The following is a 25,213-nucleotide window of genomic DNA, read 5'->3' as shown; positions in this document are numbered from 1 at the left end:
GATTCAGTGACTGTTTAATAAGGAGCCTGTAGTGACCATGACTCAGTCATGCTCGAGTCATGACATGCTTGGGTTTTCTTGAGATTAAATATAAAAATTCAAAATTAATGTTCTGTTGCTAATGTAATTTCAAGGATGCTATATTAATGTGGCAGCTGCAGTACAGAATGGCAAAATAAATATGAATTAAGGTATTAATGAATGCTTAATTCACTTAAAAGGCATTACATTCACTGATTGAGAGACATCAAGGTAATTATGTGTTCGAATGTGGCCGGGCTCCGAGCGTCAGACAAGCATCAGAATCCTGGAGGAAGCGTGATCCGCATTTTCCCAGATGTCTGTCAGCCACCTGAAGGTTTCCTAGATACCTAACGCTATTTGGCAGCACTGCTGATGTTCAAAACATCCCTAACTGGGAAAAGGGATATACTCTTTAAAAAACAAACAGACCTACATGACCAACGTGGCTCCATTTACGTTCAGACTGCGCACTGTCCCCCTGGCCCTGAACACCCCTCACCCTCCACCCTGACTCCTTTTCCAGGTTTCTCAGCCTAAGATTCCCTTGGTGCCCCTAAATTTCTATGTGTCACTGTCAAAAAGCTCGCTGTGAGCTCAGAGGTGGCTTTGACGTAGGTGTGCACGCAGACCCACCCTCCATGGCACTGTGGCCCGGACCCATCTGTCTGCCTCCCTCCCCCTACTCCTCCCAGGGCTGCGTTAAAGAGACGAGGCCCCATTCCTTTGAGGCTCAGGAGCACAAAGCAGTCGCAAGGCCCTCAGCTGGCACGTTGGCTGAGCAGGCTGTGGCGGGCCCGCCACACCTCCACACGCGGATCCACAGCTTGTGAGCGCCTGCTTTGGATCTGCACCTGCGACGCCTGGGAGAGGAAGGCCTTACCCAGTGGGATGGCATGGTTACAGCGGTTACAGGGGCCACCCCCTCACTGGCACTGCAGCCAGCAGGCCCGGCACACCAGCCTGTCCAGTTGAGCAGACTGACGCACAGTGCAAGCCCAGTGCCAGCATGCAGGCCCTACAACAGACATGCCCATGTGAGGGGTCAGGGGCATCCCAGACCCTGGGGCGGGTGGGTGCCCAAGGAGCCAAGCAGACGCCCCCTGCTCACCCTTCAGATTTCACAGGAAGTGCCACCACCCAGAGGGGGTCCTAAAGGCCCCTGCTCTCCTCCCAGCCCTCATTCTTCACCACGTGGCCCTATTTTAACTTCTTCTCAGCACTTGGCACGAGAATTTCTCTCATTTATTTAAGTTTGTTTTTAAAAGTACTCCACATGCTGGTTCCTGCCAGAGGCTCACTTCCTGTCCCAGCTCTCTGGGTGGGGGCTGAGCTGCACTCCTGGCTCCCAGCTCTGCGGCCCAGGCCCTCCCTCTGTGAGGTGGGTGTGCATGTGCCTCCACTGTGACCCCTGGGGCAAGCCAGCCTCTGCCCCCCACTCTGTCCTCCCAGCCCCCACATGCAAAGTGACTCCAAGTGGTACCAGGGTGCACACGGCTTAGCCGCTGGCATGTATCCAGATGTTCCCACGGGAAAAATCCGTGTGAAATCCCACAGACTGCAGTAGATAGACATGTGAGGGCATAAAGCCTCCTGGCATTCACTCACTTTTTCATTCAACAAACGTCTGTCCACCTCTCCTAGGCGCCAGTCCCCATATCCTGAGTTTATGATGACTGACAGGCCAGTCACTGGCAGACACGCACGTGCACCATCACTCCTGGGCACAGCTGTCAGGCCACGAGGCACAGTTCGGCTGCTGCAGGAGCAGGGCCACCTGATGCCAGAATGGGTAGGAAATCTGGGGCCTAGAAAACGCCTTCCAGAGAAAATGGCAGCTAATCCAAGAATAATCATCTCATCATCATCATTAAATAATCATCATCTGAGATGAGTTGGGAAGGTAGAAGAGTGTGTGGTATCTGATGAGACTGGGGATCCTGGGGGCACAAGGCCAGCCATGGCAGCTGCATGCAGGGAGGACGGTGGATGGCCCACTCAGCTGACCCCCAGCTCCTCCCTGCTCCCCTCATCTGCCCAGAGGTGAGAGTGGCTTCCCCATTCCTCCTCCCTGCTCCCCACCCACCAGGCCAATTCTGTCTCCCCAGCCTCTCCCCAGCCCCACTGGGCCAACAGCACCCAGAGGGCCCTGTGCAGCCGCGATGGGGATGATGCCTAGAGCATAGCCACATGTGTGCAAAGTACAACAGTGAAATTACTCAGGCAGTGCTGGTCCCGTCCATGGACTACAAAGTGCTACGAGGCCTAGTGCTCCCACTGCACAGAGCCCTAAATAGCCAAGGCCACCCTAGAAGGCAACAAAGGCTGCCCCTTCCACAGGGGAAGTATGCATAGTAATGCATTGTGCAAATCGGGTCTTGGTCCACAAGTTCACTTAAGCACAAATGTTTAGTTATTCATTACTGTAGACACCGTGCTGACCATTATGAAGACAGAACTGAGTAAGCGCAGATCTGCTCTCAGTGAGGTTACAGACCACTGCCAGTAAAGGGCACCAAAACCCAAGACAAAAGTGGCCTCTCCAGGCAGTGTCCTGGGAATTCGGTTTACTGCACAGACCACCCAGCCCACATCAGTGGGATGCATCTTCTGTGCCAGGCACTGGGTTTGCACAGAAAGAATGTTGAGACAGGGTTCCACCTTCAAGGAACACTGACTCTAGCAGAGAAGGGACCCATGAGATATAAGGGCATTATACTGCATTTGGTAGAGAGCCGGCCAGGGTCAAAGGAGCATGCAGCAGTCCTCCTGGAAGACACACCCCAGCTCCAGGCCATGGGGTCAGCTGGAGTTGAGGTCAGGGAGGGGGAAGCACACTTCATAACCAGGACACAGCCACCACAGCCCAGGTCAGGGAGAGGGCGGGGGCTGCTCTTCTTGGCTGGAGAGAGGTGCAGTGTGCAAATGAGGTGGGAGGCAGAGGGCCAGGGCCCCAGAGCCTCAGCAGCCAGACGAAGAGGGCTGCATTTGACTGTAAAGGACACTCAGGGTTAATCTTCCCATCGCGCCACAGCCAGACTCTGAGAATCACCAGATCAATGGCAGCATTCTTACCCAAGCAGCCCACCTGCAAAGGTGACAAGCACATGCAGAACCAGGATCTTCACTTTCTGCAGAATCGCAATGGCTTCTGGGAGCTCCAAAGGCTGCCGGAAAACCTGACACATTTCAACAACACTTGGGGAAAAACAGACAACAGCATTAAAGGGTGAAGCTCTATAGCAAGAGCATCATTTCTGCGTACAAGAGTAAGTCAGAACACACATGGGAGAACAGTCCTCCCCAAGCCATTTGCGCTGCAGAAACACACAGATGACAGAGGGTAGACCTCTGGAAAACACTAGGCCCCCTGTTTCTATTCAAAGATTCAATCATGTTGCCAATGAACCTGATATTTACTCTCTCTTTTTGTCAGTGATCTATTCTTTTGAAATGCAGAAGTAAATGATCAAAGGATGTCAAAAAGAAACAAAGGAGAGAGCCAAAGTAAAGATCCTTAGTGTTTACTTCTTCTGTATGAAGAATTATCTTCAGCAGATGAGTGCATATGTAAGATCTTTACTTCTAAACAAACCCCCAGAGAGCTGCAGTGTGTGTGTGTGTGTGTGTGTGTGTGTGTGTGTGTGTGTGTGTGTGTGTGTGTGTGTTACATGTGTGTTGGTCTTTATGGAGTCCAGTTGGCTGGTGTTGGAGTGAAATCATCAAGACCAATATTTTTAATAAGCTGCTGTTATGTCAGCCTTGAGAGTTGGTGTTTCTTTTCTATACTGTACGTTCCTGATTTAAGCTTTAACTGCCTAGCGGCTCCACCACAGAAGGCCACGTCAAACACACGTCGCCAGCCGCACAGCAGAGGGAGGGCCGCCCGCCCAGCCCCGGTGAGGCACCTTGTTCTAGAGATCTTGGTTGATTACCATAACTGATTGTTAGGGCAGATTGCTTTTTCTCTTCCCACACTTGCACTTCTGGCACTTATGTTTAAATTCACCCACAACGGGTGATCTCTAGAAACCTTAGGCCCCCACCCTTCACCCCGACGCCTACCCTTCTGCTCTCTCTCCCCCTGATATTGCTGTGTGGCCACGTGGGCTGTGTAATTTCCAGGGCTTGTAAATAATAAACCTTTGGTTTTCAAAGTCTCCTAATGTTGCCACTGAGGGCATCATGCAATCATAATAAAACCCTGGGGGCTGGTCCAGCCACAACACTGCTGGTCATCGAGAGGCTGACCTGACACCAAAGAGCAGCCCTTGGTCAGAACAGCTTATTCGCAGAGTTGACATCATAAAGACACAGGTAAAAGGGCTCAGTAACTCACAGCTTTACCTTTTATTTTTTTAACCCAAAATGGCTTTCTCTCCACTCTTAGTTGAGTTTACCTTCTTTCCAAAACTCAAAATCACCCTCAAACATCAGACACAACTGAGCATATAGTAACATTACCTGTGAGACAATTTATAAAAGAAGTTGTAAAATATGTATGTGTCTATTTTGTCTATTTTTTTTTTTTTACACCGTGGGCCACATCAACTGATTACAGGTACAGTTCCCCAATGAAAGTCCCTGGGAAGGGATATCCAGTGTGGCCTGGAGATGGATTTCAAGCAAGAAGATTCATGTCGTTGCTCCTCATCGCGCATCCTCTTTGCAGTCACTGCCTGTGGCTCATCTGCTCTTGAGCTCACCTTGCACAGCAACCTCGCACATCTGCAAAGATGCCTTACTCAGAGCACTGACAACCCAGCGGCTTCTGGGGACCACAGCAGTGCTATTTTTTTAAGCAGTGCAATATCTTTACAGTGTCTTGTTTTAAATTTTCCCCAGGGAAAGAATGAAACTTTCTGAAGAAAGTGTTTAACTTCCAAAGTTCCACTGTGGCATTGACTACAGAGCAGAAGAGAGCAATTCTGCTTCATTAACACACCTAATGGTACCAGTACAGCCACCTCTCTAGGCAAATGTGAGTCTTCTCCAGTTGGAATACTGTTTTTATGTTTGTTGAGAGCCCAGCCCCCCCTTAAAGAATGCAGTTTTCCTGTGCCAACATGGGAATTTCAGCTCAGTGGAGCTGTGTGACCTATCAGGACAAAAGTCAGTTTAATGATTAAATGTGTCTGACCTGGGTTGCTGAGACCCTGGAGGTGAGGAGACTGTGTTGTCTGTATAGTTAGTTACACTGATTAATTGGGGATCAAAGAGATCCCGAAGTCTGACACTTCTGAAGGTAAGGCAGAATTATTCAAAATCTTCTTCGAAAACCAGATACAAGAGCAAAAGTTCACTCTAAACTATACGACAGACTAAAGGTGACTTTTTGTAGCAATAATAAAAATATAGTTGAATTTGAAAATGATTTGGGGGTGGGAAATAGTTACTACAGAGCCATGTTTCAGAACCACAGAAAGATAAACAGGTAATTTTTATATCCACCAGACAAAAAAAGTGACAGTATATAGAGCCAGTTATTAATCACCATCCAGTAATATATGCGTCAGTGAATTGTGGGATTGTAAATTCCATTTTAGTTGTACACAAACTATCACCAACCTGGAAGCAAACTAGTCATCATTTCAGAGTCTCCCTGCACAGCTGCCATGGGCTACTGTCAGCTCTCGCTCAGTAGATGTGCCCAGGTCTTGGTTTCTTAGCCTTGACCACAAAGAACATGGTCTAGACAAGCATTTGCACAAACTATAGCAGACTTGGGGAGGCCCACGACCGCGCTAAGCCTCAGGCTTTGATGGCACAGGGTGGACCCCTGCTGTCCTAACTGGCAATCAGGTGAGGCCATGGGCCCCACCACCCCACACTGAGGAGCAGAAGGCTAAATAGCAGAAGGCTACCTCAGGGGACCTCCAGGGAGGACACTGTATGTTGCCACCCACCTGACTTGAGTGGCATAATGGTTTATTAATCGGGCCCTCCCAGTGTCACAAGGCATCAGACATGAGCAAAGAACAGAGGCAAGTGACTGCCTTCTTTTTCTGACCTCCATTTCCTCTTAAATATATTGCCTCATTTTGATGGTAGATTTAGGGATGGAAAGTAGGATTCCCGTGTGGGGTGACCACACTTCTCCCCCTGAACAATTGTCAGTACTGACACAGGGGGCAGGAAAAATGGATTCTGCCTGAATTTGCTCCAGATATCTGATCTCTGCCTTCAGGGAGTCTCAACTCCAGGAACTTTGTAATATATCTTCAGAATATTCATGGAACTTTCTACATGTGGAGGTTTTTGTTTTTGTTATTACTATTTATTTTAATTTTAAGCTGATGTTTTTGCCTAGAAGTCTGTGGTTATTTTATTACTAATATTTTTCATATGTTAAACCCATGCAAAATGAATATTATCCCTGTATTGTACATAGAAAAAGGGAGACTCAGAAAGATTAAATGAGGCCTAGATCCAGAAAGTGGTGAATAGTACGGCCAAGACTCACATTAAAGTCAGGCTGCTCTGACCTCAGACCCGTGACCAATGGGATTTTCTGTTCTGGACATTTTGTATCTTCCCCATTCAAGATGTTGATGATAAAAGGATAGTGAAAACATGGAAAACAAATGAAAGCAAGTAATCACTAATGTAAGATGAAACTGGGAGCCAAGTCCAGAGATTTTAGACACTCGGGTGGGCACCCAGCCAATTCACAGCCCATCAGTTCCCAGTCTTGGGACGTGGTATAAATTCACTCCTCAAAGAGCTTTAAACATCAGATGAAAATTGGGATTGGTGGACGACATGGGTGGCCAGGACCACCTGCAGCTCAAATGAAAATTCAGAGCACAGTGTAAAGTCAAACACAGTAGAGTTGGGGTCAGAGGCCATGGGGAGATGGGGCGAGAAGCTCTGAAAGCCAGCATGCAGGCTGTGAAGCTCTTCGTGCCAGGAGATGCCATTTCAGTAACCAAGGAAATCCTTCCAACCGAATAAAAAATGATCAGATTAAAGGTGCAACAGAACTAACAGAATATGTCAAGCTGTCTGGCAGATGAGTGATTCGGAGACCTCTAGTTTCCCTGTGGGACTGAGAGAAAGAGAGGTACAGACAGGGACCATGGGCCACACAAAACAGCACAGTCGCACACAAAGAGCATGGGCTGGGACAGCTCTGAGACTGCACACCTGAGGCACAAGCACTCCGATCGAAGGTAACAGCTTCCAGAGCACAATGACCAACAGGACTGCAGCTTTTAAGAGCAGGGCTCCCTTGCCCTGCATTTCAGGGGTGGGGGTGCTGTGCTTGGAGGTGGATTAACCACCCGGTGTTGGGTTGAATCTAAACAGAGAGGAAGCCAACAAGTTGCCTGGCCCTTCGCAGTGGTTAGTTACACCTAAAGGCACAATTTTCTGGGTGAAGTGCATAAATTCCTATCTACATATTGAATAAGAGGACCCTTGGCTGCTAGACTAAGTGAATAGAAAAATCGTTTCTGTACCTAGCTTGGGACAAATGAATAGAATAAGAGGTTTTTACTTTTGAAAATAAAATTATCTACTTTGGGAAAACAGAGAATAAATTCAAATCATATTTGAATGTTAAATAACAAGTCAAATGATGAAAAGGCACTGGACTTGAATGACCGTAAGTTGAAGTAACTTCCAAGTCTAACAGAAATTGAAGGGGGGACTACTTACCCTGGTTCAGGGTGATTCCTGCTTGGGTCTGTTTTACAGTTACTGCAGTGGGAAAATGAAATGAGTTAGGTGTTTTATTACCTTTGATCTGTCAGCGGGACCTTCTGCCAGTATTCCGTCAATGCAAGTAATCCCCTCAGATATTTCTCGAAATATGATACTGGTTTGAGGATGGAAGGAAAATCGATCACCTCTTTCTTGGTCCTCTCCTCTTTTCCTGATGTGATATTCTTTCCAGCATTAATAAAAATCTCAAAAATGGACTGAAACAGAGTTCTTGTGGAATTAATCCACAGAGAGTTGCTTAGGAGAAGCTCTTTCCTCAGGAGAGCTATTCTCCTTAAGATAATCTGGATTGCTGCATCCATTTGCTGACGAGTCTCATTCTGAATCCAAGAGGGGTTGAGAAACAAAGCTTCACTCAAACCACTTGCATGGTCACTTTTCATTCCCCTGGAGCCTTCTACAACTGTTTTTATGACTTTCAAGAGATTTTTTGGATGCTGAGAAAATGTCAGCAAAGGATTAAAAGAATTCCAGTCACCCTTCTCCAATCTATTCCAAAGAGCTTCTAAGGTGAGATCAAGCACTATCCTCAAGTAAGTCCCTATTTCTGTGCTGTTTTGGGATAGTATTTCATCCAAAAATAAGATCACTTGATGAGTTCTTTCCCATTTTGTATCTTGAGGGAAACTGTGAGTGGACACAGGTTTAGGATGTAAGAAGTCTATCTGGTTGATGATGTTATTTATAGGAATAAAGCAATTGAGGATTTCTTCCCCTAAGTTGACAGAATCCGTAGAAAATATCTGAGACCCATTATTAAGTGCTACCACAAGATGCTCCATGTCTCCCAAATTGATTTTCACAGAAGTTAAAAAAACAGCAATTTCTTTCAAAATATCAGAAAAGTCCTTGGACTGGTTCACATATGCAAATATGCTAGATGACATATTGGAAATATCAGAGTCTTGTGAAATATTAGGCTTGACCCCAATCATCCCAAAAGCCAAGTCAAGAAATGGTGTCAGCAAGTCATTTATATTTTCAAATATTAAATGAGGTATTTTTTTCAAAGTAATTATTTCATGCACAACCTGTTGAACATTTTGTTGCAAAATAGAATAGAGACTGTCAAAGAATTTCACAGTATCATTGGTCTTAGAGATAAAATGAGTTTCAAAACTATGGGCCATCTTCCTGGAAGCTTTCTTGGCTAATTTAAGAAGTGCCACAGTGGAATTTACTGAGGTGGCCAGGTCTCCCATTTCAGCAGTGCCCCTTACCAGCATGATCAGAGTATTAGACATTTCCAAGAGTGGTTCCAGGACATGACTTTCTCCACCTTTCTCAGCTCTTGAGATGACACCAAGAAATCCCTTGGTAATTTCTAATGTTGCTCTGCTTCTTAAAGGGAATGAATTAGTTACGAAGGAAAGCAAATGGGTTAGATGAGCAAGTATAACTTCTTGGAGTGTAGGATATAAGTTCCGAAAGTCCTTATTTGGAGAGTTTAAAAGAGCATCCATAAGACTTGATGTCTCTGTTGAAGTTTCTTGCACAAGGTGAAGGGCTGACCTAAGATCTTGACTGAGTTTGAAGATATTCTCAGAACTATTCATATGGAAAAGCAACTGGCTCACCACCTTGAGAAATTCAAAATTATTTTCATTCCTATTTTCCATTGGCATTTCCCATAGAAGAGCATTAAATAAATCACCCATGAACTTCAGTCCTTGGTGATTTTCAAAATAAAATTTCCCATTCTCTAATACAAATGAGCTTTTGATTAAATGATACAGACTCTCCTTTAAACTTGAAAAAATACCCATCAACCGGTCTTCTTTTGTGGAGTTAAGAAGTTGATTCAGTTTCAGGATTTCTGGGATTTCATCCTTTGGGACAAAACTATAAATATGTTTTTTAATTTCATGTTTAGCAATGGAAAGATCACAACACACAGTGACATTTTTGTTTGCAGTAGCATCATGGGAGGACGATATTGACTGAAAGATGGCATGCTAACATATATTTCCATGAAAATTAGTATTTTGTTGCCAAATAACGAAAAGAGTGGAGGAATTCCATATATGATCCCATTGCAATGCCTCAAACCTACAACTTCAAAGCCACATACTTCTGCTTCTAGAAAAGAATGTGAACTCCACATAAAGTGGTTCTCAGTGTAAGAAGTATGTCTTCCTGGCTGTTCAGAGCCCTAGCAAACCACCTAGACACCTGATGGATCTGTGATGTGCAGTTGGTTAGCGGGGTGCAACAGCCCCAGAATCCCGTTCTCACATGCTTCTGGTTTGGGTGGGCTGCACAGTTGATACCCTCATAGGAAAGAGGAGTATGGAAGAAAGTAGCTGTTTTGTAACATAAACACTAACTAGGTGCTGCTGGGAAGGGATTTTGTAGATGTCATTAAAATCTCTGATCAATAAACTTTAAGTTAGTAAGAAGGGATATTGTCCTGACATATATCAGGGTGGGCCTGACATAATCAGTTGGAAGGCCTTCAGAGAGGGTGCAGGCCTTCCCTGACCCAGCGACACCCACATAGCATCTGGGTACACAACTGCCCTCTTTCCCCCATTGTCCTCCCTGGCCACCACCTGTGGATGGCCAGCTCATGCCCATGGCACTCCAGCCTGCCCTGCTGACTTTGCACCTGCTTAGCCAGCCCCCAGAACTATGGACACCAATCCCTTGTATGAAATTCTTGCTCTGATTCTACATCAGTGGTTGAGCCTCAACCGACACAGACATCATAGAGTAAGTTGGAATTTCCCTCCAGCCTTTTCACTGGCAAACTTCAGTCCTTGGTGATTATCAAAATAAATTTTCCCATCCTCTAATACAAATGAGCTTTTGATTAAATGATACAGACTCTCCTTTAAACTTGAGAAAATGCCCATCAATCTGTCTTCTTTTGTGGAATTAAGAAGTTGATTCAGTTTCAGGATTTCTGGGATTTCATCCTTTGGCACAAAACTATAAATATATGTTTTTTAATTTCATGTTTAGCAATGGAAAGATCACAACACACAGTGATATATCAGGGTGGGCCTGACATAATCAGTTGGAAGGCCTTCAGGGAGGGTGTAGGACAAACTTCAGTTTGCCAGGATGAAAAAAAACATAACGTGACTACCACTTTTAAAATCTTGGAATCGAATCAATTCCAAATACAAACATCATAGTAAATTACTTGGAATGAAAATAGTTAAACCCCTCATTTGTGATTAGACAGTTAATACATTAACTCAAATTATGACCATGGTATATATGCCTATAAATGTATAAAAAACTGATTTTTAAGTTCCATCTAAAATAGAATTTCATAATTATTTTCATAACCAGCAATGTAAGAAAGCACAATAAGTGATTAAGTGCCTGGCACTTGGTTTATATACATGTTTACTAGTTAGAGGACAATCGTCAAAATTATTTTACCTTGGTATTTTAATAAAATTTTCATTAAGACAAAATTCATTTCAAAGATCATTTCAAAGGTGTTAGGTACTAATGCAGCTATTGATGTTTATATACCCCAGGAAATAAAGTAGATTGTAATGTGTGATGACTGCATGTAAATATAAAACAAAGGTGGACTCACCTCATCCCTGCAATGATGTCTTTGTGGGAGTCTTTTAGCAGAAGAGAGATTTTGTTCTCAGAATTTCCCTTTAGTGAAAAAGAGAAGAATTTTTTCAAAAGCCACTGCATGAAGTCCATTATGTTTCTCGGAGGGAAATTTATTCCATCACCATCCTCAGACTCAGTGTGGTTCAAGGTGAGGTTCACGAAATTCATTACCTGAAGGTCAGTATCACTTAAATTCAAGGCTGCCTCTTGAGAACTCCTAGCTAAGTTATTGACTGAATTAATTAGGAGGCTTTCCAAAAGTAACCAAATAACTGAGAAATTAGTTAGCTGTACTTGGTTTGGCAGATGATTAAGTAGGGAAACATCGAAATTATCTTCTAGAGAAACGTTTTTGAGATAATCCAAAAAGTTAGTAATATCTTTAGTCAATATATCATCAGATGAACTCTCGTGGACCATAGGAAGAAATCTTTGTATTATTCTGGAGTAATCTTCATTTGCATGTTTATTAAGCCAGTTTTTTACAACCAATAGAAAATCCTCAATAATTTCTAATGTCTTCATTGATGATGAATCCAGGCTTTCCAAAAAGCGGCCAGATTGCAAAGTTATGTTTTGAAGAGCCATGGAATAAATTATTTGAATGTCTTTGTTAATTTCAGAAAACAGGGCTCTGATACTAACGTCATGGGTTAGATAGTTCATGATTTGCTCAAACTCAAGCCATAGTTCTTCAAAATTATAAGTTGCTTCACTTTTTTTAATAAAACTTAATAATGCTTCTACACTACTACCTGTCAGATTTGCATTCAGAAACATCCCAAATGGAGAGATTAGTGAATGAGTACTATTTTCTAGACTCTGATCCCCAAAAAGCAATTTCATTATCCTTTCCAAACTTGAGGAAACATGCTGAACAGATGCCTCTGTGTCTTCATTAATGTTAAGGATCTTGTTTAAACTGGACAGCTTCTCAAGAATGCTTTCATCTGATGTAACTTTTGTAAAGTTGACGTTTTTTAATGTTTCTATGATTTGCAAAGCAACTTGTTTTATGGGGCCACCAGGACAAAGTTCAGAGATGTTGCCATTGCTTTGACTTCCAGAAGACAAGCCAAATGGTAGCACCTTATGCCAGAATTCTTGCACAGTTTCTACAAGCGAAGTGTTCATGTGGAGGACTTCAGACAACTCTAGAAGAATGGAACTACAGTCCACTAACTCATGAATGGCACAGACCATTCTCCTTGTTATTTCCATCTGTGAGCTTTCATTTGAACATTGTGCAACATCGCCTGGGGGAGACATGTGGAGGTGGTCAAGTATACTGGCCACTTTGCTATAAAAAGCAGAAGACATGAGCTCATGGGCCTTACAGGTTTCAAACTTTGGATTCTGCTCAAATCCAGAAGTTGTGTGATTCCAGCACCAAACTACAGGAAGACAAGTTAAAGCCTCTGAAAGAATTCCTGGTTTATCAGATATTAATTCAATTGTCTCCAAAAGAGTTTTTATGACAATAGCAAAGTCCTGCTTGGTGACATTTGAAATGCTTATGCCATGGAGGAGTGTGAGGTTATAGATGTCCTTGAGGATTTCTGTGATATTTTTGCCAACTACTTTCCGCAGGAGCCTCATGGCGTGAGGAAGTGTGTAGTACATATCTACAACAGCATTGACATCATCTTTAGGAAACAGGCGTGAGAGTTTCAGCAGATGATTGACATTCCAGGAATGTGAGCTGTCTACAAATGTTTCCATCAAGTCAACAAGCAAATTGACTCCCAGATCACCAGGACCTAATCTACTGATATTCTTGATGAAATCCTTTAGGCTTTCACTAATGTGCTCAAGTTGATATTCTAGCAGACGTATGTCTGGGTTCTTGAGAGTATGCAAGAAAGAAGTCACCTTCTTTAAAATGTGGCTCTTACCTGGATCTTGTGGCATATAATGGTGAACCGAGGGCATCAGGGAGTTGAACACATCCCTAAGCACTTGGATACCAAAACCTGCAGCTTGTATTATTTCATGTGGAATTATTTTTGGTGAATTTTGGAGTACGTGAGATAAATTGAGGACAAGGTAACGAACCAAATGATAAAATGAATTTCCTAAACTCTTTATATCCTTTTCATTTGCACTGGCAGCAAATACATTTAAAAACTTTTCAGTTTTAGAAGAGGAGTTACCTTCCAAGATGTTAGAGGACATATCTTTCATAAATTTTTGAATTTCCTTCCCCAAAGCTACTAAATGCAGCCAAATATTTTGAAACTGGCTAGGAATTTCACCTGACATTTCCATGGAGCTTAGAACTAATTCGGCAAAATGTTTCCAGTTGGACTGAGATGCAAAATCAAAGTCTTTTGTTAAGTTGTTGATAATCATCCTTACTTGGTCTGTGGAATCATTTAAAAGAGTCAAGAAAACTCCAAATGTTGGTACCTTTTCCCTTTCAAAACCAGCAGTAAGTATAACATTTAGAAACTCAGTTATGTGTTTCAAGTTAATATTCACACAATTTATATTTGACTGATTCAAAGAACAAGGAGTTTCCTTTATATTTAAAATCCAGGTAATAAGCTTCAGTGTAGAGTTGATTCTGTCTTCCACATCTCTGAAACTCCTCAAAATGCCCTGAAAAGGGCCTTGATAAAAAGTGGAGTTGGACACTGCGTACAGATGGTTTATGGCATCTACCAATGTGATGCATCCTTTTAGTCTGCTAATTGCATCCTCAGAGGAAAATGTATAATTTAACATGGCCAGAATATGTAATGTCCTCTGTGAAGTATTTACATGTAATAAGCCATCTTCCAAAATAAACTCGGTGACATTTTGGAAAAAACTAGCACAAGACACTAAGTCTTGGTCATGTGACACATTTCTAAGAAACAGTATTGTTTCTCTTAGCTCACTGATGACACTCTCGAACTTTCCTCCCTCATTTGTGAGGTTTTTTGAAAGAAAGTGATTGATCCAATGTACAATTCTATCTGTATATTCTGAGGCATTGCTTAACTTGATGAAAACATCAAGCAGAGAATATAAAAACTCTCTGCTTGTATTTGTGTTTGCTGGAAATGCTGTTAGCTGTTGCAGGGCAGTTTCCATGGTGAAGAGGGATTCCTCTACTTGGTCCGGGTTAAGCAACTTAACTCTCATGAATGCATCCCAGAGATCCCTGAGATTCAGAAAATCATCCAAATCGTGGATGCCATCAGCTTGAGTCATGTTTTTAAACAAATTTAATATGAATCCAGCAGGATGATGGGTGGGAAATATTCCCTGGCAGCTTTTAGGAATTTTCACATCACTTTCCAATTCATCCAAAAGCTGATGTAGACCAACACGAAGAGGAGGAAAAACATTCATGTCAACTTTGAGTATTTGAGATATGCTTCCACAGATTTCAGCCCATATTTGAAGCCATGAAATGGTACAGTGAACAGCCGTGAACTCATTGAACACGTTGCCATCTGCAGAGAGATTTGAAAGAAACTGTGCCCACAGAAGAATAGACGAAGACCTTCCATCTGTTGAATGATTCACAGAATGAATGCTTTTATTAACCAAAGGAAAGCATTCACTGCCCAGCAGGCTTTCTACTGATCCATTGAAGAGTTGGCTCACATATTGAAATAAAGAAATACGAAAATCTTCATCTACTATGAGCAGCTGCTTGAGACCCATCAAAGTAGTATGGATCACTTCCAGGGCTGAGCCCTCTGTAGATGTCAGGGATTGAGCTTGATGCTCCAAAAAGTTAAAAATTGAAATCAGTTGCTGACAATAGGATACCTCAGCCAGTCCCTGAAGAAGCCCTGCTGTCTCATATAAAAATGCAAATGATTTACTGATGTTTTGGAAATTAAATTGCTTTGTGATATCCAAAACGTGCTTTGAAGTTTGTGTAAGGAAAGATAGCAAAGACTCTCTACTATGAATGCTCAAGAATTTATAAATATATTGAAGATAGGCAGAATAGATCTGCAAAAGTAAAGCTGAATCTTTATTCTTGAAGACATTTAGATACAGATGAGTCAAAATTTTATCCACTTCTTGTTTTTGAGTTTCGGAAAGAGCTGAGAAAAGATCATATGCATTCCGTATAGCATAGACTGTGTCCAGAGCTCCTGAGGCTTGATCCTGCCTCAGAAATCCAAATTCACAGAGACTGTTTATTATAGTTTCACTTAAATATACAAAATCCATTTTCACAGTTGATGGTTTGGGCCAGTCTGAATGGAACAACTGGGAAAAGTTAAAGCTTTTACTAAGAACCCTCTTGTCTTCTGGAAGAGACAAATTTAGAAGCGTAGACAAGGTTTCCAGTTTAGATCTTTCTTCTTCTGAAATGCCATACATCCACAATTCCTGTAGCTTGGGATTAATTTCAGAAAGTATTAATTCCATAAATCTCAAAATATCTCTTGATTCCTTCCTTATCCAGAAACCTTCCAGAGTTGGCATGTTTTCAATCATCTCTTTGCCAAATTCCCCAAGTTTCTGAGTATCAGTAGAAGATGGGTCTCTTTCTAAACCATTTAAGTGATTTATCCACAAACCACTTTTATTCAGAATAATGTCAGTGAGAGATGCAAGGTTATAGACTTTGGAAGTACCAGTTGCATCTAAAGGATTAGGCAATAGTAACTGCTCCAAAAATTCCACAAATGATAAAAGAAAGGTCACTTGCCCATCCTCAAGGACATGAAACTTCTTTTCCACCATTAGAAGTTCTTTTGTGGAATTTAAAACCCTACAATATCAACAGAATTGCTTTAGTATCAGAAAAAAATAGTAAGTAAACTTAAGACAAGTTCTATTTATCAAATTTTCAAAGTGATATCAAGACTTATTTAGAGTAAAGCCTGAAAGAATATTCACTAGACAATATATTTCCCAACAGAAATTAATGTCAACATTTCAAAGTATTTCAGAAGCCTGCCATGCAGATACATATATTTAGCTTAAAATTTGCTTCCTGAACCAAAAATAATGCATTTTAAATTACTTTAAATTACTAGAGAGGCAAGTCCAAACTGTGGGGCTAGTCAGACGCTGTGACTAAAGGCCAGTGGGTAGAATTCCCTGTTCTAAGCAATTCCAGCACTCATGAAACTTAATGCTGTATTTCCCACTCTTAGAAACCTCCTGTTTTAGATGGTGTGCTTTCTCCAGGTGTTTATTTTTAAAACACAATGGGTTCACAAAAGAGCACCTCAGGAATTATGGTGAATCCACCCTTGTAAAAGAAGTCCTCTCTTGGAGAAGGGACTGACTTCTACTAACTCAGCAGCTATAAATCCCCTTTTTAAATCCTGGAGGCCTCCTGTTTTAGAGTTTAGCAAGAGGGCATGGGCATGTATGAGGCATGTATCAATGGTCCCTCCAACTGGAGCCCCAGGAAGCCCCTCCCAACTAACATTAACACTTCCACAGTGACCCCTGAACATGGGCTCAGTGTGTGCGGTGAACAGACTCATTAACATGTAAGTCTCTGCAGAGTGAATTATGGTGCCAACCACAAGGAAAACTTCATTCTTCAGTCTTGTTAAGATTTCAGAGTTGTGGATAAGGGATTTTGACTTGTACTAGCTATCAATGCCTTAAAGGATGAACTCCTTTCTACATTTATCTCTGTGATCCTGTTGTGTCACACCATCTGGCACAGAACAGATAGAGGATGGATCAAATGCAAGAATGGTGTTTTCCTCTCTGAGAGTATGAAAAATACAGGCTAAATTGAGTCTATTATTATTTGTAGGACAGAGAGTACCTTCTTTGAACCAGGGAACACTGAAAATATTTCCTGGGAAAATTTTCCGTTAGGAAACAGACCACTTTACTTTCAGGGACAGAATGTGAATTTGCTCAAATCCAGCCCCACATGGAAATATATGCACAACTATTATGCAAGTAGTCATGGATTGATAGAGTAAAAAAGAATAAAACTCTTTCTTAATTGAAGTGTAGTTGACATACAATATGGGACTGGTTTCAGGTGCACAAAAGAAGTACTCACCATAGTAAGCATGGGCACCATCTGTCAGCGTACAAAGTTATTACAATACCATTGACTGTATTCCCTACACTATACTTTTCATCCCTATGACTCTTTCGTTTTATATCTTGTTTTGTATTGGGAATTGAGAAGTCCTGGAATAGTAATAGTAGCCTTAGTAACAGGTGAAGTAAAACTAATACTACTAGTAGTAATATTGCCACATTTTTATATCACACTACAATTTATCAACTTTCACAAAAATAATCTTAGTTCATTTCTACAACAGCCTTTGAGGTGCACATGACTACTGCCATTTCATAGGAAAAGAAATGTTTCAAACATTTTTTTTAATTAGAAAACTATTACACAGCAGGAATGGGACAGGGCCCAGGTTTCTCAATTCCAGCTCGGCTTTCTTAATATTAATCAAGCTTGATGCCCAATTTCATTCATTCATTCAGTAAGTCCCCATCTAGTATCTAAGCATCTATCATGACAGATACTGTGCCAGCTGTGATGGGCTTATAAATATAAAGGTAAACATGCCCTCAGGGTATATTTAGGCTAATTTTGCAGCTGTCTTTCTAGGACTATCAAATATTTGAGACTCTGAAAAGTAAATTATTACAAATCCAGCAGGATCAAGGGACTAATTTCCAGAGGCCCATCCTATTCTCTTTCTCCTGTGCCCACTAATATCTGAACTTAAAAAGTTTCACTAAGAGTGATTAAATCCAAGATCTAGACTGATGTTGCAGAATGGCTCTCAAATGCAACCACCTGTGAAATTTGTTACATCTACAGAAACCTGGGTGCTGCACATAGACAAGATTTAGCATGTCTGGGGCAAGGTCCACACATTTGTGTTTTTAGCAAACTTCACAGTTACATTGTAGAGCTACTGCTCTAATGCCAAGCTCTGGTCCACCATGTCTAACACACCCCACAAACAACAAAGAGTGCTTTTATTCTGTGCACAATATCCACAATTATACATTGAAAATTTCCATGTCAAACATATTCTAAAACAGCACAGCTGTATATAACCCTGCAGACTGAGTTACAAAGATCACTTCTCTCCCAAAGGTTTCCAGAAGTACCAGAATCTTAAATCATTGTTCCCATTTCTAAACTCTAAGCTACTAGATAAGGCTATTTTTCAAAGAAAGATGTTATTTTTGGAGTATCGGTTATAAATCATGCTTCTGAATCTTATTACTATAATCTGTATTTCTTTTCAACATCCATGGGAGCATGAGTTATACATTTTATGAAACAAATATTTATTGAACACTAACATGAAACACTGTGTCAATAGCTAAAACAGGATCTCACATTTTAAAGCAAGTGTTATCCTATGACTAGGTTTTGCTTATCCTCAGATGAGAGTTTAATCAAGACCTGAAAGTTGAATTCTGAAAACTTGCCTGGATATGGATGCTTTGGGAGACTTGAAGAAGTTCTCAAAAAACTCAAAATAATTATCAATGATGACTTTCCAATCCATGTGTTCTTCATAACACGGAGATTCCTCTGAGAAAGCTAAATAGAAAGCATTTTGTATGTTGAATTCAAGTTGGACATAACAGTCAAATCTAGCCAAGGGAAACACTACAGCATGTTTCACTTGAAAATATAACAAAAGGGGATAAGAAATACTTCTGACTTGACTTTCACTTCTGGTCAAGATGAAATACGACTGGCCATTGAGCAATGCAGGACAGTGATCCATGAAAGATGGAACATACACCAGGTGAGGCCCACAATTATCTTGCTTGCTGCCCAGGGAGAGCGCCCAGGCCATGACACAGGATAAGGAGCTGGGCTGCAGCCTGTGGCCATCCTGAGCTGAGAGGACAGAGGTTAGTCAGAAAGACAGCAAGGGCAGTGGGCAGGAGGGGGGCGGTACCTGGGAAAAAGGACCAGAAAGAGACAGCTGCACAGAGGGAGCATCTGCTGTATGCCTCTTTCAGGCATTCAGTTGGGAACAAGTCAATACAAGCATGTGGGGAAGCTACCTGAGATCAGGGAAGGATCCACCCAGACAGATTCCAGATCAGCAACCACAGATGACTCAGGGCCAGAAATGATCTGTTTCCATTAACCCAACTGGGACAATCTACAGTTCTTTGAACATTGAGTAGTAGATGCACAAATGGTCTTTCCTCAGTAGTGGGGATATTTGCAACCACACTGAGCACATAGCATAGTCACATTGGTATTCACAGGATACCCGCCCAACGTCAGCACCGTATAAATTCTCCTCAAGTGCACGTGGAACATTCACCAAGGCAGACCACATTCTAGGCCATAAAATAAGGCTCAGTAAATTTAACTGGATTAAAGTCATGTAAAGAATGCTCACTGAACTAAATTAGAAATCATTAACAGGAATATATCTGGAAAATCCCAAATATTTGGATACTAAATAACACACTTCTAAAGAACTCATGGGTCAACAAAGAAATAAAAAGAAAATTAGAAAGTACTTTAAAACTGAATGAAAATGAAAGCACAATATGCCAATATTTGTGGGATGCCATTAAAAAAAGTACTCAGGGAGACATTTATACCATTAAACACCTACAGTGGAAAAGGACGAAAGTGTCAAATCAATCGTATTCCTCAACTTCCATGTTAAGAAACTAGAAATGAAGTCATTTAAATCCAAATTAAGTAGCAGAATGAAAATGATAAAAATCAAAGTAGAAGATAAGGAACTAGAAAAAAGAAAAACATTCAAGAAAAATTAATAAAACCGAAAGCCATCTCTTTGAGATCAATAGCACTGATAAACCTCTAGGCAAAGTGATCAAGAGAAAAGAAAGCCACAGAGAACTGATGTCCAGCATGACAGAAACATCTGTGATGTGACTACAGATTTTGTAATAAAGAGAGAATAATAATGGAATACTGTGGAAGACATTATGACATTAAACTGGACAATTCAGATGAAAAAGACAAATTCCTAGAAAGACACAGTCTATCAAAGCTTACTCAAGAATAAATGGATCACCTGAATAGCCCCCTATCTATTAAAGAAATTGACCTTGTAGTTAAAAATCTTCCCATGAAGAAAGCTGAAGCCTCAGATGACTTCATCAGTGAATCCTACCAAATGTTTAAGGAAGAAATAATACCAATTCTACAATACAAACTCTCTCAGAAAATTGAAAGGGAGTGAATATATCTCAACCCACTCTAGGAGACCAGGATTACCCTGATACCACAATAAAACAACGATATTAAAAGAAAAGAAAACTACAATCCACTATCCCTCATAGCACAAATGGAAAATATTAAACCAAAAGTTACCAAGTTGAATCCAATAGTATCTTACCAGCTGGGGTTTATCCCAGTTATGCAAGTTTGGTTTAACATTCAGTATAACCTAAAACATTATATTGAAGTACAACATGTCAATAGCTTTAAAAATATTAAATTCTTGGGGATAAATCTAACAAAAGATGTGAAATAATCCTACAATGAAAACTACAAGAAGTCATGATAAGAAAATAAAGAAGACATAAATAAATGGAGATATGTTCATGAGTTAGAAGACTCAATATAGTAAAAGGTCATTCCCTCTAAATTTATATATAGACTCAATTCAATCCTGGTTAAAATTCCAGCAGTATTCTGAGAAATTGATGAGCAGATGCTAAAATTCATACAGAAATGCAAATGACCTAGGATCACTAAAATAATCTTTTTTAAAAAAAGAACAAAGTGAGAAGATTAACACTGCCTGACTTTAAGACTTATTATAATCAGGATCATGTAATATTGGTGTAAAGATAGATGAACAGGTCACTGGTACAGAATAAACAGTGCAAGAAAATACCCATGTATTTGGACAATTCACTTAACAGAAATACAAAAGAATTCAATGGAGAAAGGATAATCCTCACCACAAATTTTTCTGGACAATCATATCTCTATATGCAAAAAATAAAATTCAATGTTCACCTACATCTTATATAAAAATTAATTCAGAATGCATCATAGACCTAATTTAAAACCTAAAGCTATTAACCTTCTAGAAGAAAACAGGAGAAAATCTTTGTGGCTTGAGAGTTAGCAGACTTCTTAGCTATAATACCAAAATCATGATCCACTGGGAAAAAAAGTAAAATAGATACATACGTCTTGGTCAAAATTAAAATGTCTCCTGGATGACACTGTGAAGAAGAATGGAAAGATAACCTAGAGGAAATATTTGCAGATCGGATATCTGATAAAGGACTTGTATCTTTCATTTACAAGGAACTTTCATACTCAACTAATAAACACACAACCCAATTTAAAAAGTGTGGAGAAGATTTGAATAGAGAATTCATGACTAAAGATATCCAGAGGGCATAGAAGCGCATGAAAAGATAGATGTACAAAATCATTACTCATAAATGCAAATTAAATCCATAATGAGACACCACTACACACATGTTAGAATGGCTAAATTGTTTATACTGACCATACCAAGTGTCGACGAGGATGTGGAGGGGTCAGAGCTCTCATATGGTGCTGGTGGGGATGTGAAATGGCATGGCTTTGCAAAACACTTGGTCAGCTTCTTAAAACACTACACATGCACATACCATGTAATCAAGCCAGTTTACTTCTGAAGAAAGGAAAGCATTATTTCCATGCAAGAATTGTACATAAATGTTCACAGCAGCTCTGCTTGCAACAGCCAAACACAAGGAATGACTCCATTTTAAATGGTACAAATGGACAACCGGAATCCCTCTGTGCAGTGAACTATTCCTCAGCAACAAAAAGGAACTGGCATGCTACTGTGTGAATAAAGCCTGCGTAATTAATTCTAATGAACTATGATAAGTAAAAGATGTCAGACAAAAAAGAGTACGTTCTGCATAATTCCATGTACACAAACTTCTAGCAAATGAAAACACATGGACAGTGTTGGAAGCAGATGAGGGGCTGGCTGTCTGGGGCCAGGAGCAGGGGCAGTAGGGGAGAGTACACAGGAGCAGGGGGACTTTGGGGAGGTACAGGTATGTTCACTCTCTCCACTGTCATGATGGCTTCATGTATCTTTTCACATGTCAAAACTTAACAAACTGTGCACTTCAAATACGCGGGACGTGTTGTGTGTCAATTATATTTCAATAAAGCTAGGTCTTTTTTAAAGCAAGAAATCCTTCTAATTTGAAGCAAGTAACAGAGCCTAACACATATTTCAGAGAGAAAATTACATAAAACTTGCATCCTTTATGCTTTAGTGAGCTCTCATGGAAATACACTGGTTTTCATACATGCATAATTTTGTAAATGTTTACAAGGAAAAAATGTGGTAACAGCTTGAAAATTAGCACAGGTGCATGTGAGTAATATCAGATTTTTTCTAAATAAAAGGTTAAAGCTCCCAGAAAACCAGGCCTTACTGAATAACTATTAAACAAAAGGAGAAAACATAACCCACCGTGGTAAATTCCCTGGCTATTGTTTGTGATGCATTACATATCTGGCAATCTTCTCTGTGGGGAATAAAAGGAACAGGTATCTATTGCTCTTGCCAAGCACTATGTGAGGCACTTTACATATATTATCCGACTTAGTCCTCATCAGAGCCCCATAAAGTTGGCCATTCAATTTCTGTCTTATCAGGCAGAGGACTGATTACAATGAACCCATGACCGCTCAGTAAATCTATGTCAAAAGCAAAGTTCACTCCCCAGTCCATCTGCTTCCAGACTGATGCCAAAATGCCAAACTGAGTCCACACATTATCTGCATGATAAAACTGCATTGCAGAGTTTAAATAACTATGGCAGAATACATTTGTTTGAACTCTTAATTAGTGTCTTTATTGGACCACAATCTTACCATGTGCTGTTGCTTTTGTTTTGTTTTTTAAAGGAGAAAAGGAATTTACAGAATGTATAACACAGCACCGGGTGCGTACCCACAGCCTTGCTCTGTTGCTATTCATGTAAACCAAAGCTTCCCAAGCTTTGATGCGCTTACAGACCACCTAGGTGTCTTCTTCAAATGCTCGTTAAGCTTTGGTAGGTCTGAGACAGGTAAGGCTCTGTATTACTAGCAAGCTCCCAGCTGCCGCTGCTGGTCCCGAAGTCACACTTTAAGGAGCAAGGATGAAAGTGAGACATCAGGTGTCATCTGATAAAGGCAACAAGAATGAAAAAAGGCACGGAGTCTACTAATTTGCCTCGGTTATTATTCATCTTGCCTATATTTCCATACAACTATCAAAATTGTTTTACAGTGCACTCATTACCAAAGCTTCAATACTTCAGTCAGTTAACTTGAGAAACAATTATGAATCTCCCAAGATGGAAAGGGCGATACCATGTAAATTTTTGTATACTTCTCTCATGTTTTCTACCTGAAGATTTCTCCTCACTTTCCAAGTCCTGGTGCAAACAACTCAAGCCGTTACCCCCTCTGTGAACCAATGTTCTTTGATGATACACCATCTCTAGATTGTCCATCCCCCACCAACCAGGACCCATCAAGGTCTAATGTTAGAGTAGGCAGTTGGTTAAACATAAGCAAAAGAAAAGCACCCATCACCAAGGAGGACTCCTCCCTGGCCAACCCCTGAGCCCTCCTTAATTCCCAGTTTCACAGTCAAGGACACCTAGCTTATCAGGAGGCCCAGACCATCAAGGACACCTAGATTGTCAAGAGGTCCAGGACCACAGAAGCTTCCCTGATTACAGGGCATATGCAAAGTACAAAGACTTTGTCAGAAAGTAACCCCACCTCAATAAAATAACATCTAAATCTAATACGTATTGTGATTTTGGCCCTTCTGTTGACTTCACTTATGGGTAAGGTGCCTGCACTGAGCAAAAGTTTATATAACCTAGAATTGTCAATCAAAGACATAAAATGCAGGGCAAGACCTCCTGCCACCTTAAGGAAAAGTAAAAGCCAACCTAATAGCAGGGCTGCTTCTAGTTTTCAGACAGGCTGCTCTCCACCCTTCTTGAGAGTGTACTTAGCTTTACTTAATAAAGTTTAAAACTTTCCTAAGCCTGTCTCTTGACTGAATTCCTTCTTTCAAGAAGACAAGAATCATAGAAACACAACACGTTTTGCCGATAACACTAGGATCTCCAGTTATAAGTGACCTTCATCCTGATAACAACTGAGCTTCCTTTATGGCAGTATTTCCAGAATCTCTCCTCTGGTTTTAGTTCATCTGCATATCAATAGGTGTTTCCAAGGAGTGCAGAGAATTAGTCTATCTACATATCAATAGGTAATCACAAGGGCATGCAAGGGTTTATCTGGACCCTAGAGGTTGGGTGGAGCTCTCTGCTATTCTGCTGCAGCCTGGTCAGGAGAGAGATGGGGCAACTGCTTGTAAGAAATAAATGGGTTTCTTAATTTTATTTCTCCCTTTGACTGATTTCAGTTTTAGAGGTATTTTGCCCCAGGATTTTCCTCAACACCACATGCTGTTGGCAGGAATTTGGAGAACTCTGTTTTGCAGATTTGAGGCAAATGGACCCACCCAAAAGGAAAGATGGACATCCCCTCATGGAGGAGCCGGGGTATGCCTGATGACACTAGAGAGAAAGAAGCCCTCCAGCTGAGAAGCCACCATGTGCTTGCTATGCTTGCTATTAGTGTTTCTGAGCCTCATTTTTACATATGAAGAAACAGCCAAGGCTCATCAGATGATGGGAAGTTTCCACAGAAAACACAGAGATAACCACAAACAAAAAAAAGCAAAATCTCAGAAGAAATAGAAAATGCTGGCACAGATTTTTTTTAAAAAGTGGCTCAGAGTGGTAGAAGATGATTCAACAAGAGCAGAGTCATTTTTAATGAATCTCTTCAGAACAGCAAAGTTCTTAGAAATTTAAAATGTGATAAAAAATTTTTAATTAAATAGAAGCTTTTTAAAATGAA

At 41.0% G+C, this 25,213-nt stretch overlaps 1 protein-coding gene across 1 annotated transcript in view; it reads right to left on the bottom strand.

The window, feature by feature from the left end:
- ABCA13 (ATP binding cassette subfamily A member 13) overlaps nt 1–25,213 on the bottom strand; it is a 361,430-nt gene that overhangs the window by 276,543 nt on the left and 59,674 nt on the right. Inside the window, exons 16-19 of the mRNA XM_073239122.1 lie at nt 18,733–18,847; nt 11,303–16,057; nt 7,762–9,588; nt 3,110–3,219 (exon numbers count right to left, since the gene is read on the bottom strand). Of these exons, the coding sequence (XP_073095223.1) occupies nt 3,110–3,219; nt 7,762–9,588; nt 11,303–16,057; nt 18,733–18,847 (6,807 nt within the window). The remainder of the gene's footprint in view (nt 1–3,109; nt 3,220–7,761; nt 9,589–11,302; nt 16,058–18,732; nt 18,848–25,213) is intronic.

The sequence above is a fragment of the Manis javanica genome, chromosome 6 (assembly GCF_040802235.1).
Source record: "Manis javanica isolate MJ-LG chromosome 6, MJ_LKY, whole genome shotgun sequence".
Lineage (NCBI taxonomy): Eukaryota > Metazoa > Chordata > Mammalia > Pholidota > Manidae > Manis > Manis javanica.
Note: the sequence above shows the minus strand (reverse complement) of the source record. Positions and strands in the feature narration are given on the sequence as shown.